Consider the following 24,816-nt stretch of genomic DNA (forward strand, 5'->3'; position numbering starts at 1 on the left):
TTTTGTGCTAACTTACTAATTAGTGCAAGTGTGTGTGTGTGTGTGTGTGTGTGTAATATTTAATGTACAATATGTGTAATCCTCTATAAAATATGTAGTTATCTAATATATATATATCACTATTACCATTTATGTAAGAAAAATGCTTTCTAATTAACATAATTTTTCCAGTCTCATATTTTGGTTGCTATTGAGAACTATAATTTCTATGTCTCTTTAAAAAATGTGGGAAACCTGCAAATTGGCTTGGAGTAATAGGGACATTACATAGCGCATAGTTCACAGTGGATGAAATTCACAAGGCCTATATAGCACTCAAGTCCTATGCTGAGGTCTTAAGTGGCACTTAACTGGTATTTAGACCTTGAGCTGACCCTCTGCACAGGGAAGAATTTCACTCAGTTTGTTAGACTGAAGTTTGTAAAGTTAAAAATATTTCCATTTCCCATGTAGTAAGAAAGTCACATCTCTGAGTTTTACTACCACTAGTAGAGTTTTCTGAACACTTTAACATAAAACTAGAGTTTTGGTTTTGTATTTGGCGTATGTTTAAAATATATTAGTACATAATACTGCCTTTATATTTTTATAGCTTTATACAACTTTGATTTTGGAAGTCATACATGCTTAGTGGGGGTGGGGACAGGTTGTGTTTAGGAATGAGGGGCCAAATTCATCTCTAGTGAAACTTCATTGATTTAGTTGAATTATGTGGCAGGTACTTGCCAACTGTTTAATGAAAACTACAAATGAAGAGCTAGGGGTTGATTCACCAAGCCTGAGGCATAGAAGTAATCCTTTCCTGTGCAAGTAGTTTCATTGCCTTCAGTGGGCCTAATTACGTGAGCATAAATATCGGGCTCCTAACCAGGCATTGATTTATGTAGTAGATTTAGTGCATGAATTAGATTTTCTCTGGATTTTGGAAGTGATTATGGGATCATTGAAACTTTATGAACTGAAGCTCGAGCCACACCAGAGCTCATAAGCCTCCTTAAAACATAGTTAATATGGGATGTTTCAGAGTAACAGCCGTGTTAGTCTGTATCCGCAAAAAGAAGAACAGGAGCCACAAGTACTCCTGTTCTTCTTAATATGGGATGTAGATGTCACATGGTAAAAGGAATCTGTTCAATTTTTTATCAGATTCTCAAATAAGTATCACCAACTAGCCCCACCTACTGCTTTAAACTGCTCCTATCAGGCACATTTTCAAACCATTTGGTCATGCAAATAAATCCATGCACAGATCGTTCTTCATCAAATAGCAAGACAACAGTTTGGGACCATATGCTAAAGAACACAAGTGAACTCTCTAATACTCTAAATTAGTAGGGTGAGCAAACCCAGAAAAAATGTACAATTGTCTACCATTTTGTGCTTGCTGCACATATTTCTTGCTATACAGAGAAGGAATTTATACTGTGGTTTTTTATGCTTAGGCTCTGCCAACTGATTCTCCCTGAGCATGCAGCATGCTCATAAGTAGAATATTATGAAACCATGTCCTTGGAGTCAAAGAGACCTAGTTGTATATGCCTCTGAATGAGACACAAATGCTTGTTGCATTAATTGGTCAAGTTTCCCTGTGCTTCAGTTTCCTGTGTGAGATGGGAATAATGATATTTCATTTAGGTTTTCATTAGAATCTGATCAATCGCTAAATTCAGAGTTATTTGGATACAGGACCTTGTTTCAGGCCCATATCCTAATTACTTTTCAAGGTGCTTTGAGATCCGCAGATGAAAGGCACTCAATAAAGGCAAAGTATTGTTTATTTATGTTGTTATTTTATTTATTATGGGGACATGTGCATAATGAAAACCAGTTATACATGAAAGTAAACATGTTTGTATTTTCTCCTTCACAGTGTAGATAACAAAGAAAGCTAAGCTGCACAAGCATAAAATATAGGGGGATTTAGGTTGTATAAGCCCTCCCGTTGACTGGTTTAACTTAAATTGGGTTTAAAAATGATTTAGTTAAACCAGTGCAAATTCCTATGTAGATACTCTTAGTTTAAGAGTGACTTAGTTTAAACTGAATCTTAATCAATTTAAAGATTAAATTAATCCTGAAATTTCAGTTTAAACTGAAATAAGTGTGTCCACACAGCCTTTTGTACTGGTTTAACAAAATCAGTTTAAAACACAGTTTTTAGGGTACGTCTATACTTACCTCCGGGTTCGGCGGTAAGCAAACGATCTTCTGGGATCGATTTATCGTGTCTTGTCTAGACGCGATAAATCGATCCCGGAAGTGCTCGCCGTCGATGCCGGTACTCCTGCTCCGCAAGAGGAGTACGCGGAGTCGATGGGGGAGCCTGCCTGCCGCGTGTGGACCTGCGGTAAGTACCTTGTAGTTCGAACTAAGGTACTTCGACTTCAGCTACGTTATTCACGTAGCTGAAGTTGCGTATCTTAGTTTGAACTGGGGGGTTAGTGTGGACCAGCCCTTAGTTAAACTGATGCAATTTTCTTTAGAGGTAGTTCATTCTCAGTATTGACTGTTCCTTGATAAATTAATTGATAAATTCAGTAAATATATTATCCATAATTACTGTCTACATAACAGTCACTGCATCTAATTCTGTAAAGTGTAATTGAGGGGGGAGGAGGAGAGGAGATTGGTATGTGTGTGGAAAAATTAACTTCTCCTGCAGTAAAACCCATGGGAGGAGGTTCTGGGAAAAGAACTCTCTGCTAGAATGCAGTTAGGAAATTTTTCTACACTGTTTTGTCTAACAGTCTTTGGACCAGATTCTGATCTAATTTACACCAGAGTGACTTGACAGGCTTCAGAATATGTCTCCATCTTATAAGCAAGATGGGTTTAGTGTGAGATCTGCAAGGGGACAGGAAAAGAGTTAAGGTTGCTTGGATAATGCTCACTGCACATTTCCATATTTTAGAATCCTTTTATTTTTGAGACAATTACAATGTTCTCTTACTAGCTTTTTCTTTTAAGTAACTGAAAGGATAGTTACTTCAACTATTTTTAATTACTTATTTATGCATGGAAAAAAAGATTTTTACAATGGAACGTTTTGTTAAAGACATAACAACATAATAAAGAATAATCAAGCCTACTTTATTCTCTCATGACTATATTAGTCTACTGTACAAACAGGAGCAAAAAAGAGGTAAAGTCTTATTCTTGTCTTTATAGTCAGTAGATATAAGTTGGAATGTTGTGTTGGAATCCTAAATGCAGCAGTGGGTGTGTGTTAGCACTTAAAAATTGTGAAATTTACTAATTAGAAAGTGAAATAGACCAATCTAGTTACTTTTCCTGTCCAAGCTGTGTGGCCTGACAACATTTAACATAAAATGTTAACAATAAATTTGATTTTAACATTATAATTTAATCAGAGTTGTTGTTAGTAATAATAATTCCTTTAAAATAAGAATTTTTTATAATAAATATACATGTTCAGAGCAGGCTAGACAATCTGGATACCAGGGCCCTACACTCCCCATACACTCCCCCTGAATTTCCCCAACACCCCCCACCCCTCAGTTTTGTGAATTAGTTACATGCAGTGTTGCCAATTTAGTGATTGTTTGGAAATTTAAATTGAAATTGAAACATTAATACATACTTTAAAAGCATATAAATTGTATGATAAAATACATGTATCTGAAAAAGTATAATAGATTTGAAAAGTTTGAACATAGACTAGCTTCCTTATACAGCTTTTGTTTTTATGACTATGTCAGTGCATTCATTTTGGTGATGTTGGCCAAATTATGATTTGTAAGCAAAGTCTAAATGAGCTCTTCCTGATAGCTAATGATGAGCTGGGGGCTGGGGGGAAAGGCTACAGATTGTATTTACATTCACACCTAATCTACCTAGGTACCCAGCAAACAGAGCTGTGTTGCCCAAGTGATAGATTTTGGCTGGGGTTGGGTTTCAAATCACTCGAATGCGGGGGGGAGGAGAGGAAACGGAGGGAATGAAATGTTGTTATTCTTATTGTATGAGTAAAGGGCAGTAGAACTGTACTTAGCCTGTGCTGATTGAGGGCTTCAAGAGAGAGGGTGGGGACAGGTTTTGCTTGATGGTCTGCCTGAGTCACAAGTACTATTTGGCCCAGTCTGCACTAGCAGCAAGGTTTCCTTCATTGAGAGCTGAGTTGAAATCACAGAGAGCTGGGTGGAACCTCAAGAGACATGCTAACAAACATGGGTGTGGCATCATACTTTCTATTTAAGCAGGAGATACCACACACTACAAACTGGAGGCCTATGTTAAGTGCATTGTCACATGTTCATCCTGAAGTTGAACACTGGTTCTAAACAAGACCAGCAAATGCTCACTATCTTTCTGCAAGAAACTCAACTGACTGGCTAGAAGCATATTGTGCAACAGTGGAAGACTCAACAGTTGAAAAAGTGAAGACCTCTCTCACCACATTCAAATGGGCAAGTATTAAGTCATTGTGTATGTTATCTTGATGTCAGTGGTAGGCCAGTAGATGCATTTCTAGATGGTCAAGTTATAGAAGACACACCGGCTGCATCTGTAACAACCCACATCTTAGAAGAGTTAAATCAGGGGTCGACAACCTTTCAGAAGTGGTGTGCCGAGTCTTCATTTATTCACTCTGATTTAAGGTTTCGCCAGTCATACATTTTAATGTTTTTAGAAGGTCTCTTTCTATAAGTCTATAATATATAACTAAATTATTGTTGTATGTAAAGTAAATAAGGTTTTAAAATGTTTGAGACTTCATTTAAAATTAAATTAAAATGCAGAGCTCCCTGGATCGGTGGCCAGGATCCGGGTAGTGTGAGTGCCACTGAAAATCAGCTTGCGTGCCATCTTTGGAACACGTGCCATAGGTTGCCTACCCTTGAGTTAAATGCTTGTCAATTGGACCCCAAACAGATGGCATTTGATGGAGCTGCAAACTTCTCTGGAAGACATGCTTGAGTACAAGCTTTGCTCAGAGAAAAGTGTAACTCTAATCTCTCCTATACACACTGCAGAGGCCATCTACTCCAACTAGCACTAGTACAAGCTGCAGACTCTTCAAAAGACATTTAAAAAGCTAAATTAAAAAATTACTGTCTTCATTATATTCTTTTTTCAGCAAGAATCCAAAAAGACTGAATATCTTGGAAAATATAGAAGATACACTGGGACTGAAGTTCAAATGGTCCAACCTGGGAAAACCATCTGGCTTTCTCATGAGTGATCCTTAGCTGTTGTCTTAAAATTACTTCAGCCATTATTATTGACTTTGGAAAGTATCTACCAAGATGGGATGGATTTAAGTACCGAGACTGGTGGATTATTTTTGCTACTACGTTCAGAGAAGACTATTGCCATTCTCTCGCTTGTAAGTCTACTGTTGAAAACACTTGGGTCATTAAACAATGCCATCCAGGCATCTGCTACAACAGTAGTAGTTCTTTGTCCAGCAATAGAAGCTACATTTGGATCAATCAGAAAGCTATCCACTGAAAAAGTATTGGAAGAAGCAAAGACTTCAGTCCAGAAGTTGACTAATGAAGGCATTTATATTGAATCCTTAAGTGAAGAGGACAAGAAGTGTTTAAGACAACTGAAAAAGTACACAGACTTTATTCTTAAAAATCTACAACAGCGACGTCTAGAGTCTTCTCAACCTTTACGTAGCTTTTACAGATCCCTGTCCTATAAAACACTGACAGTTGAGTGGAGTGAGGCTCTACCAGCAATGGGGCTGCCATGTGCTCAGGACAGAATAGAAAATTTGACCACAGAATGGAATATCATGCGATGAATGAATGACGATTTGACTTCAACTTCTTTTTTATCATCACTATTGGCTCAATCTTTATGCTATGTTTCCTGGGATGAAAGAAGTAGGAATTCATCTCTTGCTACTCCCAGTCACAACAGCTACAGTTGAGTGTTCTTTTTCATCATTGAATAGAATGTTGTGTTCTGAAAGAAGTTGCTTTCTGCCTGATCATGTGAATGAACTAATGAGCATATCAATTGAAGGAATGGAAGTACTGGACACACGAGAAGCCACCAAAGATGAATGTGTTGCATTCAAGAAGTTCGTTAACAGAGTTGTGCAAAATTATAACAAGAAATCAAGAAGGATGTAGATGTCGTGCTTCATAGAATGCTTGAGTAGCCAACTTTAATTTGTGATGATTTCAAAACATGAGTTAAATCTAATAAAATAGTCATGAAACAGTTTTCAGTTTTTACTATGGTGCCATACTGCCCACCTTCACCCTCACGGTCTCACCCCTCATCGGCCCTGACCCCCCACCCCTGTAAATTGACACCCCCCCAATTTCAATTCTTGGGGAAAACACTGCTGGATACATAGCTTCCTTTAAAATTAATGGAAGTTACGGAAATCCCTACACTACTTTGAAAATCTCAAGAATGATTTTTTCATCTTGACGGGGCCCCTTAAACTGTGTCTCAGGTATACTGGCTGAGTAGGTTGCCTTTGGTGGTAAAAGTTTCCTGAGGATGGCTGGAGCTGGAAACAGATTCAATGTAGTCCTGGCATTACTGGCCCCAATTCAAGAAAGCATCCCTGTTCAGAAAAGTGCCTGACTGCTTTCCTGAATCAAGGCCTCTTTGCCTAATGATGATCCGGTGTTAGTTAGCATTAACAAAGCAGTGATCAGAGAGGAAATTATGACTATTCCAGTCTCATTCCTTTTTCATGATGAGGTGCCACAGAAATCTTCAGTTTGGGACTGGAAAACTTAGAGGAAAGAAACTGGCCACAAAGACATAAAGGACTACGTTGCTGTGTTTGTCTTTGTTTATGGTAAGTAGAAAATTTGAGGCAAAATAATAGTTTTTTGAAAGAAATGTACATTCAGGGCCTGATTCTGAGGGGCGCTGATATCAATGAGCGTTGTGTGTACTCAACACTAATCAGTATCAGGCAATACACACAATACCTATAACAAAGAATAACAATATTTGTAAGATCTTATATATTTATAGCCTCAATTATTTGATGAGCTTTCACTATCACATTATTACTTTTTTATTTATTCCAACAAATCAAATATATATCTATAAATACTATTTCAGCTGCAAATAATATACCGGGCCTTTAGATTTTATAGCATGGAATGAACAAGTCCCTACTCTGTTTTCTGCATTATCGTTAGGGAATGATTTCTTCATAGTCAAGACCTCTTTGTATGTGTAAAATAAAGAAATTTGAGAAAGCAAAAAAAAAAAAAAAAGTTTAAATTGTGCTCAAAATATTTAGCACTAGCTATAATAAATTACGGTTTAAAGTGCCTTGCAGCTTTAAGGGGACAAATCGTTTTCTGCCCTTACTGGGTAAAATTAGACGATTTACTTTTAACATTACAACTAAAGAGTTCCACTGTGCTTTCAAGGCAGGATCACGTTCTCCGGGTACTCTCATCTTATCATGTGTGTTACAATGCTAATGAGGCTGGACGTTTCCTCGGAAAGAGTAATGGTTTGTGATCACTTGACACTGCATGAAAGTGAAAAAGCTGCTCTTTCTGCTGCTGGGGAAAGGGAGGCAAGTCCCATCAAGCGGTGTATTGTTTCTTCCCTCACGTTTTTCTTTGGTATCTTGAAGAATACTGGAGCTTTTCCCTGTGGGACTCGCTTGTTGCACGGTCTAAATGTGCTTGGTCCTCTGCAAATATTATATTGCCCACTTAAGTCATTCCTTAATTACGGCTTCTTTTCCCTAACACCCCTTACTTCAGGCCCAGCTCTCCCAGCAGCGACTGTTTTGCCACCTGAAAACGGGAGTAAATTGCCAAACGCAGACTCCTGGCCAGTTCATGGCAGAGCCAGAGATCGGACTCCACCTGAGCCAGCCGCCCCTGAACTCAGCAGGAAAAGCCCCTCCCGAGGGGCCTTCTCAAGCTGCCAGAAAGCGGCTGACGTCCCGCTCTCCTCCCCACTCCTGGCGTTTGCTGGGTTGCCGGCAGAGGGGGCCGAAGCGCAGGGCTTTTCCTTCCCCTCTGCGCCGCTCGGCGCGTGGGCTGCGGGCTTTGCACGTCTCCCCTCCCTGGGTGAGGTTTCCCCCAGTGACGCTGGGATGCCGGAGGAGGCGGCGAGGCTCGCTCCTCGCTCAGTCCGGGACGGCCCGTTACAGTGAGAACTGGCTGGAGTCCGGGCGCCCCCGCCCCCGCCTGCTGGGCACTGGGACGCCGCTGGGGGAGCCAGGAGGGGGAGCAGAGGCGAGCTGCGCAGCGCTGAAGCGAGGAGGTGAAATCCCCCCAGCCCCGGGCTGTCACCGGGCGCAGCGAGCTCCGGGCAGCGCCTCCACTTCCAGCCCCGGTCGCCTCTGCGAGGGGGCAGCCGCCGCGGGGACCAGCGCGGCTGAACCACAAAGGGCTCTTTGTGCAGCGGCCGGGCGCCCGCCTCCCGTCTCCCTCGCAGGCGAAACAGAACCGGAGGGAGCCCCGCGGGCAGCATGGTCCGCACCGGGGCAGTCAGGGGGGCATCAGCGCAGCGGCGGGGCGCGGCGAGCTCCCTGCTCGCCCTGCTGGCGGCTTCCTCGCTCCTGCCCCTCTATGCAGCAGGTAAGAGGCTCTGGGACACCCTCAGTGGGCTGGGGGGGGGCGGCTACTTCAGCCGTGGGTGCTTCTCCCCCCCCCCCCGGTTGGGCATGGTCCTTATTCGCTGGTTGCCCGCCTTGCACACCCGGCCGGAGGGAGGATGCTACTTTCTTTTTTCTTTTCTTTCTTTTTTTTTTTTTGAGCGGGGGGGTGTGTAATGTTCTTGGTCAAGACTAACTGTGCAAAGCCTCCCGGCCTTCCTTCCGAGCCTGGGCTGGCGGAGCCCGTTTGTTTGTTGTTGTCTTTGGGGGCCAAATAGAAACCTGATGTTACATGTTGTGCAGGAGAGGCGCGGAGCTTGGAAGGGGGTGGGGGGGATGACTGCTGAGAAAAAGCTTTTGAGGCTTCCCCTTCCCGCGATCCATCACCGTCTCTTCTTCCTCACCCTCAGCTGTTTCAGCAGTGGGTGCCCCGCATGGAGTTTGTTTTTTTTGATGGGGGGGGGGGGCAGCAAAGAAGAGGATGGGGGACGTTTGTTGCAGTCAGAGGCCCTGATGGGGAGCTCATGGTGGGTGTGTCCCCCCCCGAGTGGCTATAATAATGTGTTATTACTTGGGCTGTTGAGTGTTGCCAGAGTCTCGGTGGGGGTGGGGATTAAGGTTGAGTGCAGGGGATCGGGGGGTGGGGGGGAGCAGCGGTGCTTGGCGTTGATGGAGGCTTAATTGAGTCTCTTTCTGTGTGTGTGTGTTTTGGAGGGTCCCATTTCCTGTGTGTACCTGGCTGAGCCGCAGAGAGCCGAGGGGGCAGCCCGCCCTGGGGATCAGGAAACGTCCGGACTCGGTTCACCAAGCACTGCGATTGTTTGGAGAGCTGAATAAACTGGCCCTATTAACATCTGACCTCGCGCCGTGGCAGACTGGCTGCGGCTGCTGAAACGTTGCCAGTTTGTCCGGCATCTCCCTGGTCCAACAACGCCAGGATTTATAGAGAGCTCTGGGAGCGTGTGGGGCGGGAGAGCTGCTCTGGTGTAAGCGTTAGTGCCTGTACAAGAAGCTCCATCCATGAACGGTGTGTTTCATGGCCAGCTAAGCTGTGTGGCCCTCCCCTGGAAGCAAGCAGGGAGAGGTCTAACTTTTCCTTGCCCCTAGGTTGTGGAGTGGGAAGGGGCGATAGGAGCTTCTGCTGGCTTCAGTCCGACACTCTTTGATCTCTCTCAAAACCGTTCTCTGGAAAATTGTCCCCCCCCCCCCCAGCTGCTAAACTTTGCTCTCTAAACCCCTTCCCTGGGGCGTTTTGCCCAGTGATCCCGGGGAGGAGATGACACTGAGTCGTCATTTGCATTTCAGGTTTGTAACCGGTCCGTCTTGGGTCAACTTTGCGACGGGATAGTTTAGCCGATAACTAGTGAATCTTCATTTCTTTGTAAGAGGCTTTAACTTAATTGCCCTGACGTGCATGAGGAGCCCGACGATGTCTGTACGGAATAACAGTGATGCTGCAGATTGGAGGGGATTTGTTAATCAGTTGCATGTTTGAAAGGGGTTTTCTTCCCTTTGTTGGTTTCGTAATCCATTTACCTCTCCCCGGGAGGTGACAGATGCCTATATTTCCTGTTAGTCAGCTCTGGGCTCTTCGGTCGTGCCATTTGCTGCATTAGCATGGAGGGAGGGGGGCACGAGAAAGGTGGAAGGTTTGGGGGGAGGCGGTGGGGTTGGAGGGGAGCATGTTACACCTCAGGGACGTGGGGTCAGTTCCCGTTGCGCATCTTTTCTTGAGGCTTTTATTGCTCCCTTTGAAGGGCCTGGGGGCAGCGCTAACAAATTGCAGGGCCCTACCGCTGCCCTGGCTTTCCTGCAGGGAACTTCAGCCACAGCCTCGGTGTACATCGGGGCAGGAATGTCACAAGCGCAAGCCCCTAGCGGTGCGGGGTGTTAGCCGGTGGCAGATGTTCAGTGGGTGCTTTTAAAAGCCTCCCGGAGTCTTGGCTGTGGAGATGGCGATCCTTCGGTGTGTGCTGTCGTTCCAGCTCGAATGGCGGATACCATCCCCCTTCCCCACCATTTTCTTCCAATTTCTCAAAACAGCTGGATCTGTTTTTAGGGACCAACATGAAGGACGTGCGCAGGATTTCCAGAGAGTTTTACTCTACCCTTCTCTGCAAGACGGGACGCCTCCCTCCCCTTTCAACAAAGAGTCTCTCTAGGCAAATTCTTAAACTGCCTTACATGCTTAATTTGATTTTGGTGAGATGATTTCTGTACTCTTGTAAAATTCTTGATGGCTTTAGCAGTGAAATCACAGTTGAGTGGCACAGTAACTAAGCAAAATACTCCAAACATTTGGCTACCTGTTACCCAAATCTGCATATTCATTGATTATCTAGCATTCCCGGCTCATTCCTTCTCTTCATGTGCTGGCAGAAGAACCCTCCCCGCCCCCTCCTTTGCGGATGTCTTTGATGGGTGACCCCTTAAGTATTATTCGCAGGGTGTAGTCACACAAAGTTTGCTAGTGACATAGCTCTGCATAATTGACTGCAAAAACAAAGACATGCCAAACAGTTCTCTACATCTCCCGTGAACAGCAGTTGTCTCTACTGAGAGTTAGTAGTGGAATGTCTTTTTTTGTGGGGACAAAAGCACTGAGTACAAGACAAAATATTCTAAGTGATATTGTAGAGTGATATAAACTGTGCACGCACAATCTTAATTTTGTTGTTGTTCTGAGATTGTATTGACAATTTTATTTCTCTAGTTGCCTTTGTAGGCAATATGACTTGGTCCTGATGGAATGGTCCTAAAAATAGAATAAAAAATGCAATTAAAATGTTATTTTTCCTATAGATAGGTTGGCTGAATCATACATTAATCTGAAAATATTAGTTTGTATGTGGTTAGAACTCATATTATACAAAATTTGTATCCACATCCGATTTGCAAAAATGATCCTTGGATATCTGCGGATGCAGGTACCTGCGGATATAAAGCAGATATCCGCAGATTTGCAGAGCTCTAAAAATGTTATTTATTTAATATTAGGTGCAACACCTGCACATTTTAATGACCCTATAGCAACCATTTATGTGCCTTAGAAAGGATGCAGGACAAGATTTCTTTTCTGTTAACAAAATGCATACTTGCAGAGAAATCAAAACTGAAATGTTATGATTTTACAAATACTGCACTTTATAAAATTGTAGGTGCTACTAATGAAGAGAACACATTTCTTTGAGTACAGTATTATTAAAGTTATTATAGTACAGATTACATCTAAATGCCTTTAAATATATTACTAGATGTAGTAAAAACCTTGAATTTCTAAAGTTTCATTGGATTTAGCTACCAACCTCCTCCTGTCCCCCTTGACTTTAATAAATGGGATTTAGCCAGAGACTTCCCATTAAATCCAATGCAGATTATTTGGCTAATTCCCATGCAGCTCTGAAAATGGAGGAATCTTAATACAGTTAGTAATACATTTCACTAAATACGAAGATTTTCTATGGCAAGCTTTTTTTCCACATACAAGACACAAATCTTTGTTGTTATAATTACAATGCTAGTTGTATAGCAATTCAGTTTGTCTTTGAGTCAAAAGGTAAATGAAGTTTCCACTGAAACTTTTCCCCCCTGGAGTGTCTTGATTTTGTTAATAGCAATTCCATCACAAATGCTTTTCTCCATAATCTCTTTTCTGCTGTAAATAGGACAGAAATGCAACTTCGTGGGGAGAAAAAGGCAGATTGACAGGCTGGGTGAATTAATCCTATTTAGTGAGCTTTCAGTTGTTTGCAGGAAAGCTGATCTCTTTTTAAATTCACTGCACTTTTGGGCAAGGTGTTAATAGTACTGAGTACTGTCATTTGTATGGAAATGTACTTGTTTGTTAATTACGAAACTAACAGCCTTAGCGCACACATACTGGTTGGTATGAAATTTAAAAAGTAAAGGGTCTTGTTGCAATATGCATTGAGACTTCATTGATAACTATGAGTTCTAAATAAAGATTTGTTAGTGTCTTTTTCAGACTGTATCTTCACAGAACCTCTATTATCAAGTGAAATGTTGTAGTCAGTTAAAATGATAGGTAGATGCATTTAGCATCTGTACATGTTGGAAACAACTTATCAGTCAATAGTCAAGTTTTTTTTTCCGAGTCCCCTTTTCATAGTTCATATATTGTCTGTCTGCTCAGCAATCATGTCAAAGAAAGCAAACCACCTTTGTTATGCATCAGCTTAGTATGTTTATAGAAGCGCGGTGTGGTGTTTCTCTTAACAGGGAAGAAATGCTGCTTACAATATTTCACTTAGTTTGTAATATTCTTGTAACTAGGCTGCCTGTGTGAAGGATGGCTTGCTATTTAGGCTTGTTTATTCTGTCTGGAGCTGTTGCTTTGTAAAGGAAGTTGTCATTCGGCTCAGCATGTCTGGAAAGTAGGCAAGTGCTCAAGTCTTCTAATCCAGTGACTACAAAGTAGTTAAAGCTTCAAAGAAAAGGAACGACAGGATTTTGCTGCACTGAAAGAAGATGCATTGTTTGTTAATCCTATTTTTTTTATTGTTACTAATACTGCAGGCTCCTGCAGCATAGTCATTTGGGACAAATAACAATGTAACTTAAACGATTCTTTCCTCTGTGAAGTTTGAAGTCAAATGTCCCTTACCAATTTACTTTTGTGCAAGCCTTTTGAGCTGTTGGCTCAATATTAGTTCTGTTGCAGAAAGCATTCTAGAAAATAGTTCTCTTCAATGATGTTTCCATTTCAAAATGAAATCTAAACAGTTTGGACAGATACAATTAGCTTATTGTTCATTAGCTTCACAAAACTTAATAAGATGATCATATCTATCAATTCCTAGTACCTTTTTTTTGTTTCTTATAATTTGCGAATTTGGAAATTCTGAATCCAAGAACTTTCACTTTTGTGTTGGGAGTACAAACTGTGTTTTGGTACCCAGTTTATTTAGAACTGTTACAAGTGGACAAGAGAGAACAATGTAAGTAATTCTTGCAAACTTTAAAAAGTCAATTAAAGGCCCAAATTAGGAATTGACAGATTGAACCACTGAATGCTCTGAATCATTTAGCCTAGTATTCTCTCTCTGACATCACAGAAAGGTGCAGGAAACTCTGTAGTGGACAGTTATGGAATAATTGCCCATAGAGAGCAACAAAGAGTCCTGTGGCACCTTATAGACTAACAGATGTATTGGAGCATAAGCTTTCGTGGGTGAATACCCACTTCATCAGATGCATGTAAAGGAAATTTCCAGAGGCAGGTATAAATATGCCGGCAAGAATCAGTCTGGAGATAACCGAGGTTAATTCAATCAGGGAGGGTAAGGCCCTCTTCTAGCAGTTGAGGTGTGAACACCAAGGAAGGAGAGATTCTTTCTTACCCCAGGTGAGTTTCTATCTCTTCTAAAAAGTTTTATTCTGTATAATGTAACTGTGGAGATTCTCATCCATATAAATGTCTTCTGCCGCATATAAATGAATACCACTAAATTTTTAGGTGTGATATGTTGTGGAAGTGAGTTCCACAAGTCAATTATAGATTCTGTAAAAAATATTTCCTCTTATTTTTAAATCTATTGCCTTCTCAATTTAAATTAGTGTCCCCTTGTTCTTGTATTAGGAAAGGCTGAACAGATGCAACTGGTTTACTTTCTCTATACCATTCACTACATTTGTCTCCTCTCTAAACTAAGTCGTTTCAATCTTTTTCATATTCTGTGTGGAAATCCTTCCATTTCACTAATCATTCTGGCCAATGGTGTTTAGACTCCTTTCTCTTTCATATCTTTTTTGAGATGGGGTCTCCCCGAGACCTATAGATAATATTCCAGGTGAGAGTGAGCCATTGATTTATATAATGGTATTATAATACTTTCATTATTTTCTATCCCATTCTTTATACATACCAGTGTTTTGTTGCCTTTGTTTTTAATTGAGCTATCTACAGCAAGGTTCAGCTCTTTTTCCTAGTGGTTACAGTTAATGTAGAACCCAGCAGCAATTGATTCCAATTGACTCATACTGGGTATTCTAGTTCTAGAGGGAAAGGCAGTGCATATATCTATTAGAGATAGATTACACCATGACTGCATGTAAAGGACATTAATTTAACCCTTGTCTCAATCTATATTAAATGCAGACTGCAAAAAGTAAAGTAGTGGTCTGAATCTTTTTAAGCATTACACCTCTACCTCGACAGAACGCTGTCCTCGGGAGCCAAAAAAATCTTACAGCGTTATAGGTGAAACCGCGTTATATTGAACTTGATTTGATTCACCGGAGTGCGCAGCCCCACTCCCCCGGAGCACTGCTTTACCGTGTTATATCCAAATTCGTGTTATATTGGGTCATGTTATATCGAGGTAGCGGTGTATATTCTTCTCTTTCCTTGATATGGTCATATTTTGCATTACATATGATGTGAGGTTTTTACCACATAGGTGACTACTTCAGTATTACCAAGGTCATACTGCATAGCCAAGGAGTTGCTTTTGCATTATTTTGGTTTGCTAGGGGATCCCAATTTTTTGAGTGGATATGCTTTCTATGCCTTAAAATCCTTGGACTAGATCCACAAAGCGTTTAGATGTCTGTTACTTTAGGTGCCTTAGTTCAATAGTTAGATGCTCAGATTCTGCCTAACCCTGTAGGTGCCAAAATTCCCATGGTGCCTGAGTTTCTGCCAATGGGCATGCACACAGCTGCTTAAATCCTGATGCCCGATGCCTATTTTATGCCTAAGCCTCAGTGGGAGTCACAGACTAGGTTCAGAGCACACCTGTCAGATCAGGCCCTGTATAAAGCACAGCCAGAGGAGGTGGCATCACACATTTCCCCAAGTCATTAGAATGCTTTCCCACAATTCAGGAGACCAGGGTTCAAATCCCTATTCTGCGTGATTTGGTGCAGGTACTTGAATCCAGGTCTTCCACTTCTTAGCTGACTGGCCTATAGAGTATTTTTCAGCAGAGCTCTCTCCTATTGAAGCAGTTCCACTTTGTACAAAATACTGAAATATTCTGGGGGTGAGAGGGAATAGGGACAGCATCTATATTCCAGTATTTAGGGAAATCTCCTAGGAAATGGGAGAGTCAGGTTCAAGTCCTTGCCCCAATGAATATTCAAGTATTTTAAACAAAGTGGAAAAGTTTCAACAGGAGATTCCACTAGAGTGGCAGCAGGGCACCTAAAGTTAGACATTGCAATGCTGAACCTAAGTCCCTTTGTGTCCACTGACCAAGTCCTTTGGGCTGGCATGTTCCTGGCTTTGGTATTACCCAATCAGCAATTAAGGTTGTATTCTCTGAAACCAGCTTTTAACAAAGATACTACCAGTTGTAATCAATTATACAGACACTCAGCAGACAGTCAGCCAATGAAAGTACTGATGACAAACAAGGTCTTAAGGACCTAAAAAAAGAGCTCTGTGTAAGCTTCTCTCTCTCACCAACACGGTTTTATGTTGTTTTTTTTTCCTTTCCTCTGCTATATGGAACGTGATTTGCCAGCTGGGATCTTCTGGGCATATCTCATCTAATCAGTTCACTGGCTTTGCACAAGCTTTGGGCATTGGTGACATTGGGCCTCTCCTGTTCTCTGCCTGTAGCACACAGTTAAGTCTCCTGAGGACTGAAATGCTTTAGTCTAACTAAAGTCTTTGAGGCTTAATATAAAGTACACTGCTCTACAGCCAAAATGCTTCTGAAATAAATGTAGTCAAACTTTACTAATTCTGGGTCACTGAGAACGAAAATGCTGCTTAAAATTGTTGATTGACTCTAGTTTTCAAGATATGCTATTGGGTCAGTATATACGACCCTTGACTTGGGAATGGCAGAGGATAAATGAGTTATAAAGGGAAGGGATCTCAATTTAAACCAGAAATGACTAAAATACATCTTTGACTGGATCTATGAATAAATCTATGACTTGGTTTGGACAGTACTTGCTTTTTAGGCAAAACAATGAATGATGCAATCTGAAGCTGGTATTGCGTCATACATGATATGAATTGCATCACGTTATTCCTAGAAGTCATGGATGATGCAATCATAACGAAGCTTACATCACTCTGCTGAACAAATTGCCCTATATCAGCTCTAGAAATCATACAGTGTCATGCTCTCTTATTTGTCTGCGTTTGATTTTGCAAAGGGACACGTTTCTGTTTAGCCAAAGTGAGCAGAGATGCCTCGTACTTGTGTGAATAGTGCAGATAACTTCTGCTATGTTTGTGGTGAAGTGACTTTTGCATCACAAAAGCGCAGTATAACCACTATGGTTAAGAAAGCCTATCACCTTTATTTTGGCTGCAAAATTGGAGATCAGGACAAGAGGTGGGCCCCACACATATGCTGCAACACTTGTGCAACAAGTCTTTGCCAGTGGTTGAACAGGAAAAGAAAATCTATGCCTTTTGCAGTGCCAATGATTTGGAGAGAGCCAGCAGATCATACCAGCAATTGTTACTTCTGCATGGTGCCTCCAGTTGGGAAAGGTGTGTCAAAGAAGAAAAAGTGGACTGTGCATTATCCAAACATTCCATCAGCTATACGCCCAGTACCCCACGGAGAAGGACTGCTGGTTCCTGATGCACCAGAATCATTCTCACTTGTCAGACGAGGAAGAGGATGAAACTTCTGGTCCTGAATCATCAATGTCACAGGACCCACATTTTCTCCCATCCTCCTCCTCTGAACCACTCCTCATAACACAAGGTGAACTGAATGACCTTGTCAGGGATTTGGAACTACCCAAAAGTAAGGCAGAGCTGTTGGGCTCCAGACTACAGCAGTGGAATCTCCTGGCAGGTGATGTTAGGGTTTCCATGTTCTGTGACCGTCAAAAGGATCTTGTCCCATTCTTCTTCATGGAAGGTGATCTTGTAGCCTGCAACAACATCGATGGTGTGATGGCAGCTCTCAACATCGTTCACGATCCAGATGAGTGGAGACTGTTCATTGATTCATCGAAGACGAGTCTTAAAGCTGTTTTACTGCATAATGGCAATGTTTTGCCATCAAGTCCAGTTGGTCATGCAGTCCATATGAAGGAAACCTATGACAACATGAAACAACTTTTGAGGTGCATAAACTATGACCAACATCAGTGGCAGCTTTGTGGTGATTTGAAGGTTGTTGCTCTCTTGCTTGGTCTGCAGACTGGATACACAAAGTACTGCTGTTTTCTCTGCGAATGGGATAGTCGTGTAAGAGATTTCCACTACATCAAGAAAGATTGGCCACTCCGACAGTCATTGGAGCCTGGGAGGAAAAGTGTTCAGCATCCACCACTTGTTGAATCAAGGAAGATTTTGTTACCATCCTTACACATCAAGCTGGGTCTGATGAAAAACTTTGTCAAGGCCATTGACAAAACACAAGCAGCTTTCAAGTACCTCCGTGGAAAATTTCCAAGGCTAAGTGAAGCTAAGATAAAGGAAGGTGTCTTTGTTGGTCCTCAGTGAACTTCTTTGAGATGATGCATTTGACCATGCACTGCGTGGCAAGGAAAAGACGGCATGGAAAGGCGGAGCAGTGAGCGACGAGCACGGCGAGCGATTTCACCAGGACATTGCAACAATGGAGAAACGCTATCAGGGCAAATGGAGCCCATTAATGCTTGCAGACTATTGCTGGACAGTGACAAGAGATGCTCCATTTAATTAATACAAGAGACAAGCCAAGAAGCGCCGAGTAGACACTGAATAGGACTAAACTATGTACATAATAGTTTTTTGCCTTTTGTTTCATAATAAATTTTATTTATATAACCCTTTTGCTGATTTTTAAAGTGTTCCATAAACAGGACAGGTGATATATTATCATGTAAAGCAACCATAAACACATGAAAAAACCTAGGTTTACAATTTATGATTAAAACTCTACTATCTACACAATATACATAGACATAAAATGTAAAAACTTAAATATCTTAGAAACAGTAGCCAATCAGTTGTTTTAATTGTCATATTTGAATTCAGCACATCAAAATACATAATAAATAGCACATTTTATCTCTGAAGCAAACGACTTCTCAAAAATTGTAGATCAGTGGTAGCTGAATGAAATTTCATGTCCTGCGATATACAGAAGTCAGACTAGATGACTTAGTGGTCTTAATATTAATTGGTGTTCTCTCCTATTGGAAAAAACTCACTGAGAAACCTGGGGAGACCTATGAACCCTACTGAACTGAGATTTCTGGCTTCCAATTGCTCTGACTGTTAATAACTTCTCCTGATATCTATAGCCTAAACATTTTCTCCCATAACTTTAGGTCACTGCTCCTTGTCCGGTTTAAAATTGTTTTAGGCGGTTCATTAACAGCTCATCTGGTAAGTATTATTTCAGGATGAAGTGGCTTCTTTAACTGATTTTCCTTCCTTTTGCCAGCTTAATGCCTTAACGTTATTTTTCTATACTTTTGTGTATTTAACTAGAATGACTTTCCTTTGTTGTATAAAGAAAAGACAAATTCAGTCATGGTTCTGCTACAAGTTAGCTTTCACACTCAGTTAATTCAAACTAACTTTTCAACACAACATACGTAACTGTCCAACTGAATCATAAACTGAACTATAAGGATAATATTTTATTTTAACATTGTAAAGATCATACAATATCACATTTTTGTTTAGAGTGATTGGCATACCATGTAACTTAGAGGAAAAGAGATTAAAAATGTTTAAACTCAATTTCCCAAGAAAAACAGTGAAAAATGAAATAGCATAGAGATATCAATATTGTTTGTTACTAGCCAAATACATATTTTCTCTTCTTAAATTTTAGTTTAAAGAAAAATAATTTTCTATCACAACATAAACTACAACCTAGGACATTTAAATAAGGTTACTATATGGGGAGAATCTCAGAAAATTATTTTGCTGACTCACCTGACAGCCAGACCAGGTGGGTTTCATTAGCACCAGCTTCAGGTGTAGAAAAGGGCTTGAGTGTTTTTCAGAGGATTACAGAGCCAGGGACAGAGAAAGAGAGGTCTAGAAGAGAAAACCTTAGGAACAATCTAACTCCTGAAAAAGCTTAGGCTAAGGTTCATATTTTCTTGTTTTAAGATAAAGACAAATGTGAGGAAAGGGGCAAATGTAGACCAAGACCTTTGTATTATGTATATACTTGGTAGCAAAATGGGAACAGCACCTGTTTACATATATCTGCATCTGTAAAATATTGAATTAATAATTCAACATATGCCCATACCAGAGTTATGCATATCCACACATTAAAATGATCAACTATAAAGAAATATGCAAACAAAAGAGAGACAGAACAAACCCTCGTTTTCTTCTTCAACTCTCTCCCACTCCTGAAAATGCTTCAGTAATACAATAATATGTCCACAAAATGTATAAAGCAACATTCATCCAAATCAGAATATCAAAGAATCCTACTGACTGAAATAAGACAACATCATACTGCACATCACGACTTGGGTCAAATATCTAGAATTTCTTGATCTATACTGTTTAGTATATGAAATAAGGAGTTTGACTTTATTTGATAAGAAATTTTAAAAATTGATGAATGGTAATGCACGTGGAAATACCATTTCCTTATTATTACGTCTGTTAGGCTAGTTTTTCCATGATCAATACAAATTCTGCCATACTGCATTTTTAAACTAGTTACTTCCTTCCTCTTCCAGCAGTCAACACTTGCACATCTGGCTGCCACCAGTAAATTGTTTCATTAATTTGTTTTTCTAAAATATATACTTTCTCATTTGGGACATGCAAATATAATATTGGTGGCTCAAGAGGGAGGTCATGACCTGTAATCTCTTTAAGCTCAATAACTATTTGCTTCTAAAATTTTACTACCTTTGGGCATTCCCACCAAATATGTAGAGAATTTCCTGCATCACCCCCAACACATATTAGACTTTCTCTCCTCTAAATTTAGTCTAGTTGGCATGAGATCCCAGTAGTACATAATTTTAAAATAATTTACCCTATGGTAGTACTGTGTCCATGAAAGGATGTGCCAATCAGAAATTCCCTTTTTATCTTCTGATATGGCCCTATCAGTAGTATTTTCAGTACTTTAATAAATGTGCATTTTCTAACTAAAAGCCAGAGAATTCCATAAAATACATTTCTAGAATTTCTCCTCTAGAATTTCTTTTTTAAAAATGTTTTAAATTTGTAATTTCCCAACATTATTCTTCCATTTGAGCTGTAAAGTAATTTTGATTCATTAGAGAGGTTTAGAAAGATCACAGCTTCTCTTGTCTGTATCCCCATATCTTAAATATCTTCTTCCAGTGGACTGTCATCAAAGAAAAAAATCTTTTTTTTTTTTTTTTTTTTTAAGGGTCACTTATTTATACTCAAACGTTTGCTTTAGGCTATGTCTACACTACAATCTTAAGTTAACCTATGCTGGGTACACTTACAACCACCACATTAATTAGTGTGGTGGCTGATGTCCTCACTACCCTTCTTCTGTTGGTGGTGTGTGTCCTTACCAGGAGCACCTCCGTTAACTGAAGAGGGGCAGTGTGGGGGACTGAGAGCCACGCTGGGAGCTGTGACCATGGGGAGAGGCAGCGGCAAACAGCTGGGAGCTGCAGAGAGTGCTGCTGTTTTTGCTGGACTGGAGAGAGGTTGGTAGCACGCTCAGCAAGGATGGTCTGTATCAAGCAGACAGCTCGTGAATCCACAGGTGGCAAAGAGCCTCGCAAGCAGCTTGCCACTAAGGCTGCCCTGAAAAGCGCCCCCACCACGGGTGGGGTGAAGAAGCCCCATTACTACCGCCCTGGCACCCTGGCCCAGCGGGAAATTCACCGAGCTGCTGATCCACAAGCTGCCCTTCCAGCGCCTGGTGCGGGAGATCGCCCAGGACTTCAAGACCGATCTGCACTTCCAGAGCTCGGCTGTCATGGCCCTGCAGGAGGTGAGCAAGGCCTATTTCATGGGGCTCTTCGAGGACACCAACCAGTGCACCATCCACGCCAAAAGAGTCACCATCATGCCCAAGGACATCCAGCTGGCATGCCACATCTGTGGGGGGAGAGCCTAGAGCACCCCCCTCAGAGTCCGCTGGCTCAGAAAACAATCCTCTCCTCATGGAGCTGAAACAGTGGCCCCTCCCTGCAGCTCCCAGCTCTTTGCTGCTGCCTCTCCAGGTGGAGCTAACACCTGGGAGCTGTAGGGAGGGGTTGCTGAGGGTACGGGGGGGCATGCCTGGGATGTATGACTAAAGCTGTTGGGGGAGATGAACCTTTAAATTCTTCCCCCTACTCTCAGTAGGCAAGTTATCTTTGGCAGAAGCTCCTAGCCCCACCACACCGCTGCAGGATAGAAGCCCAGAGCTCCCCCCTTCGCCCAGTCTGGTAGGTGGGGAGGGGGGAGCTCCGCAAGCTGCACTTTAACTGTTAAAGAGCCGCATGCGGCTTGCGAGCCATAGTTTGGCCACCCATGTTTTAGCATGTCGGCATAGCAGGGGAGTTACATCAGCAGGAGAAGCATTTCAGTGTGTACACCTTCACTGTTTTGTCAATGAAACCTGACTTTTGTCGACAAAACTCTGTAGTGTAGACAAGGCCTTAGATGCTCTACAAGTAAGTTACAAGTAATAATCTCTTATCTGTGCGGTTCTAATTTATAACCTGTCTCAGTATCAGGGCCAGCTCCAGGCACCAGCCGACCAAGCACGTGCTTGGGACGGCACTTTGTAAGGGGCAGCCAATCTTGGGGTGGCGAGGTGGCGCTCGGGTTTTTTTGTTTTGTTTATTTGTTTTGTTTCGGCGGGGCGGCGCTCGGGCGGGATTGTTTTTGGTTTGGCGGGGCGGCGCTCGGGAGGGATTGTTTTTGGTTTGGCGGGGCGGCGCTCGGGAGGGGTTGTTTTTGGTTTGGCGGGGCTTTTTAAACTTTTTTGCCACCCCAAGCGGGAAAAAAAAAAAAAGAGCCAGCCCTGCTCAGTAACAAAACTTGAATTGGGACTTTCAGATACATTTTAAAATAAAATTCACATATTCTCCTTTATCTTATACTTAAAACAACCTAAGAGATGTAATATTTTTGTGTGCCCCTTATGTTTTCTAATTGCTTGGGCTTGATTTTGTTACAGACCTTTTCAGGATATCCTCACAGCTGATTGCCACTTAGGATTCAAATGTCTGTAAATCATACACTCCTGAGCTTCTTCCGTAATGTCCACATAGGACATCATTGGCCTCCAAGTGTCCTGTCTTGAGGCAAACTTCTAGGTAGTTGTTGGTTAAAGACAAATGCCCCAAAGCACTTCTTCTATTACCAGAATGAGGAAGGTAATCAACCTCAAAAACCCCCTTGGATTGTAAACTCCAGCAAATGCTGCTTAGCTGAGTTTTAGGACCTTCATCCTAAGCCTTGCATCGCAGTAGGTAAAAATGAATGATCATTTTTAAACTGAATGTATCAGGTAGGAGAGTCTTCTGCCATAATTATTGTTATGACATAAAAATGATATATGGACTAGAGGTAAGTTAGAGGAAGTTTATACCTTCCTATTAAAACATTAATTTTGTATTTTAAATATAATTGAGCAGTTGGAATATATATATATATTAGGGTAAGTCTGAATTCAAAGTATCAAGGAAGATGTTGTGTCTATTCATAATTACTCCATAAGTTTTAGGACAGTGTGTTGAATGAAGTGATGTAGACCATACATCGTTTTGAAGGGATGTTTTAAAATAAAACTGAAGAAACAAAAAGAATCTTTTGATAAGCCACAAACATACTAACCTTGTGGGGAATACCTTTACTGGGGAACAAGAAATAAAGACATCACCTAGACTAGTACCCTGGGAACCCTGATAGCTGAAGTTGCCACTATTTGAGACCTTGAAAATTTAAGATATTCTATGGTTACTGTGGTGGCTGATGTCAAATTCTCTTCTTTTTGACCAAAATCCCTTGCATAAGGATAGGTGATCTGGCTTGGATAAAATTACAAGCTTGAACAGGATCTGAACCAAACCTATTTGAGGATAACTTTGCTGTTTTAATTTTTTTAATAACTGCACTTCCTAGTTCTGGCTGGAAGCAATTTAATGCTGCAAGGGTGAATAATCTTGAGGTATTTCCAGCCAGACCAGAAGCAATACTAGATGTCTTGGAAAAACTGTGTCTGTTCTTGCTAGAGTTGTAATCCAGTTTTGCAGACTCAGTTGGTTTGGACATTAATATGTGAATTTTTGGATACTTATCCAACCTGTATAACCTTCTGAGGCTCCTCTCTCATTTGCCTTGTTCTGTTTTTGTCAGCATAGTGCTGTAGAAGACTTACTGAATCTCTTTAAATCCTGATACTTAAGTATGTCAAACTAGCTAGAGCAGGGGTCAGCAATCTTTCAGAAGTGGTGTGTCGAGTCTTCATTTATTCACTCTATTTTAAGGTTTCGCGTGCCAGTAATACATTTTAATGTTTTTAGAAGGTCTCTTTCTATAAGTCTATAATATGTAACTAAACTATTGTTGTATGTAAGTAAATAAGATTTTTTAAAAATGTTTAAGAAACTTCATTTAAAATTAAATTAAAATGCAGAGCTCCCAGGACCAGTGACCAGGACCCGGGCAGTGTGAGTGCCACTGAAAATCAGCTCGCGTGCTGCCTTCGGCACGTGTGCCATAGGTTGCCTACCCCACGCTAGAGTTTCATGATTTATTTTTTTAAAATTTAGGGCACCTAGATTAGACATTTTTACAAAACCTTCCAACATAATGAAGATATAAAGAAATGAGTTGTGATCATAATATAACTAAAACATTTTAATAGGTGCTCATAGGGACATCATACAAATGGATTCTGGGAATCATTCACAAAGTTAGGAATGGGATGCTGATGAATGAACAATTTTATGGAATGGGGAATCTGTAGTAATTGCTGTTGCAGGCAGTGTGCATGGATTTCTAAAAATGTTAGACGAAAAATGTCTTACGAATGTTCTGTCTACTCTAGATAATTTCTGATCATATCATTTTTTGAAGAAAACTTGCACATCTCATTGAGGTGATACGGCAAATCTACCTCAACAGTAGGCAATGGATTTGCCATACAGAAATAATTTTGAATGTGGTCTTACTCATCAAGGACCAGACTCCCCAGGCCCTTGTGTAGGGAGAGGGAGCGAAAGTTCCAGGACTGATTCTTTCCTATGGCAAGGAACAATTCTGAGAACTTCGGAGAGCTCAGGGACTACACTCTCTGTGCACTCCTGAATAGGGTTACCATTCGTCCGGATTTACCCGGACATGTCCTCCT

At 41.2% G+C, this 24,816-nt stretch overlaps 1 protein-coding gene and 1 pseudogene across 1 annotated transcript in view; both read left to right on the plus strand.

Annotated features, from left to right (window-relative positions):
- Nucleotides 1–8,004: 8,004 nt before the first annotated feature.
- The window catches only part of ROR2 (receptor tyrosine kinase like orphan receptor 2), a gene marked incomplete in the record, with an annotated part of 251,495 nt that continues 234,683 nt past the window's right edge, over nucleotides 8,005–24,816 (plus strand). The window contains 1 exon segment of the mRNA XM_034774345.1: nucleotides 8,005–8,552. Within this exon segment, the coding sequence (XP_034630236.1) occupies nucleotides 8,444–8,552 (109 nt within the window).
- On the plus strand, nucleotides 21,195–21,588 carry LOC117879275 (annotated as a pseudogene).

The sequence above is a fragment of the Trachemys scripta genome, chromosome 6 (genome assembly GCF_013100865.1).
Source record: "Trachemys scripta elegans isolate TJP31775 chromosome 6, CAS_Tse_1.0, whole genome shotgun sequence".
Taxonomy (NCBI): Eukaryota; Metazoa; Chordata; order Testudines; family Emydidae; genus Trachemys; species Trachemys scripta.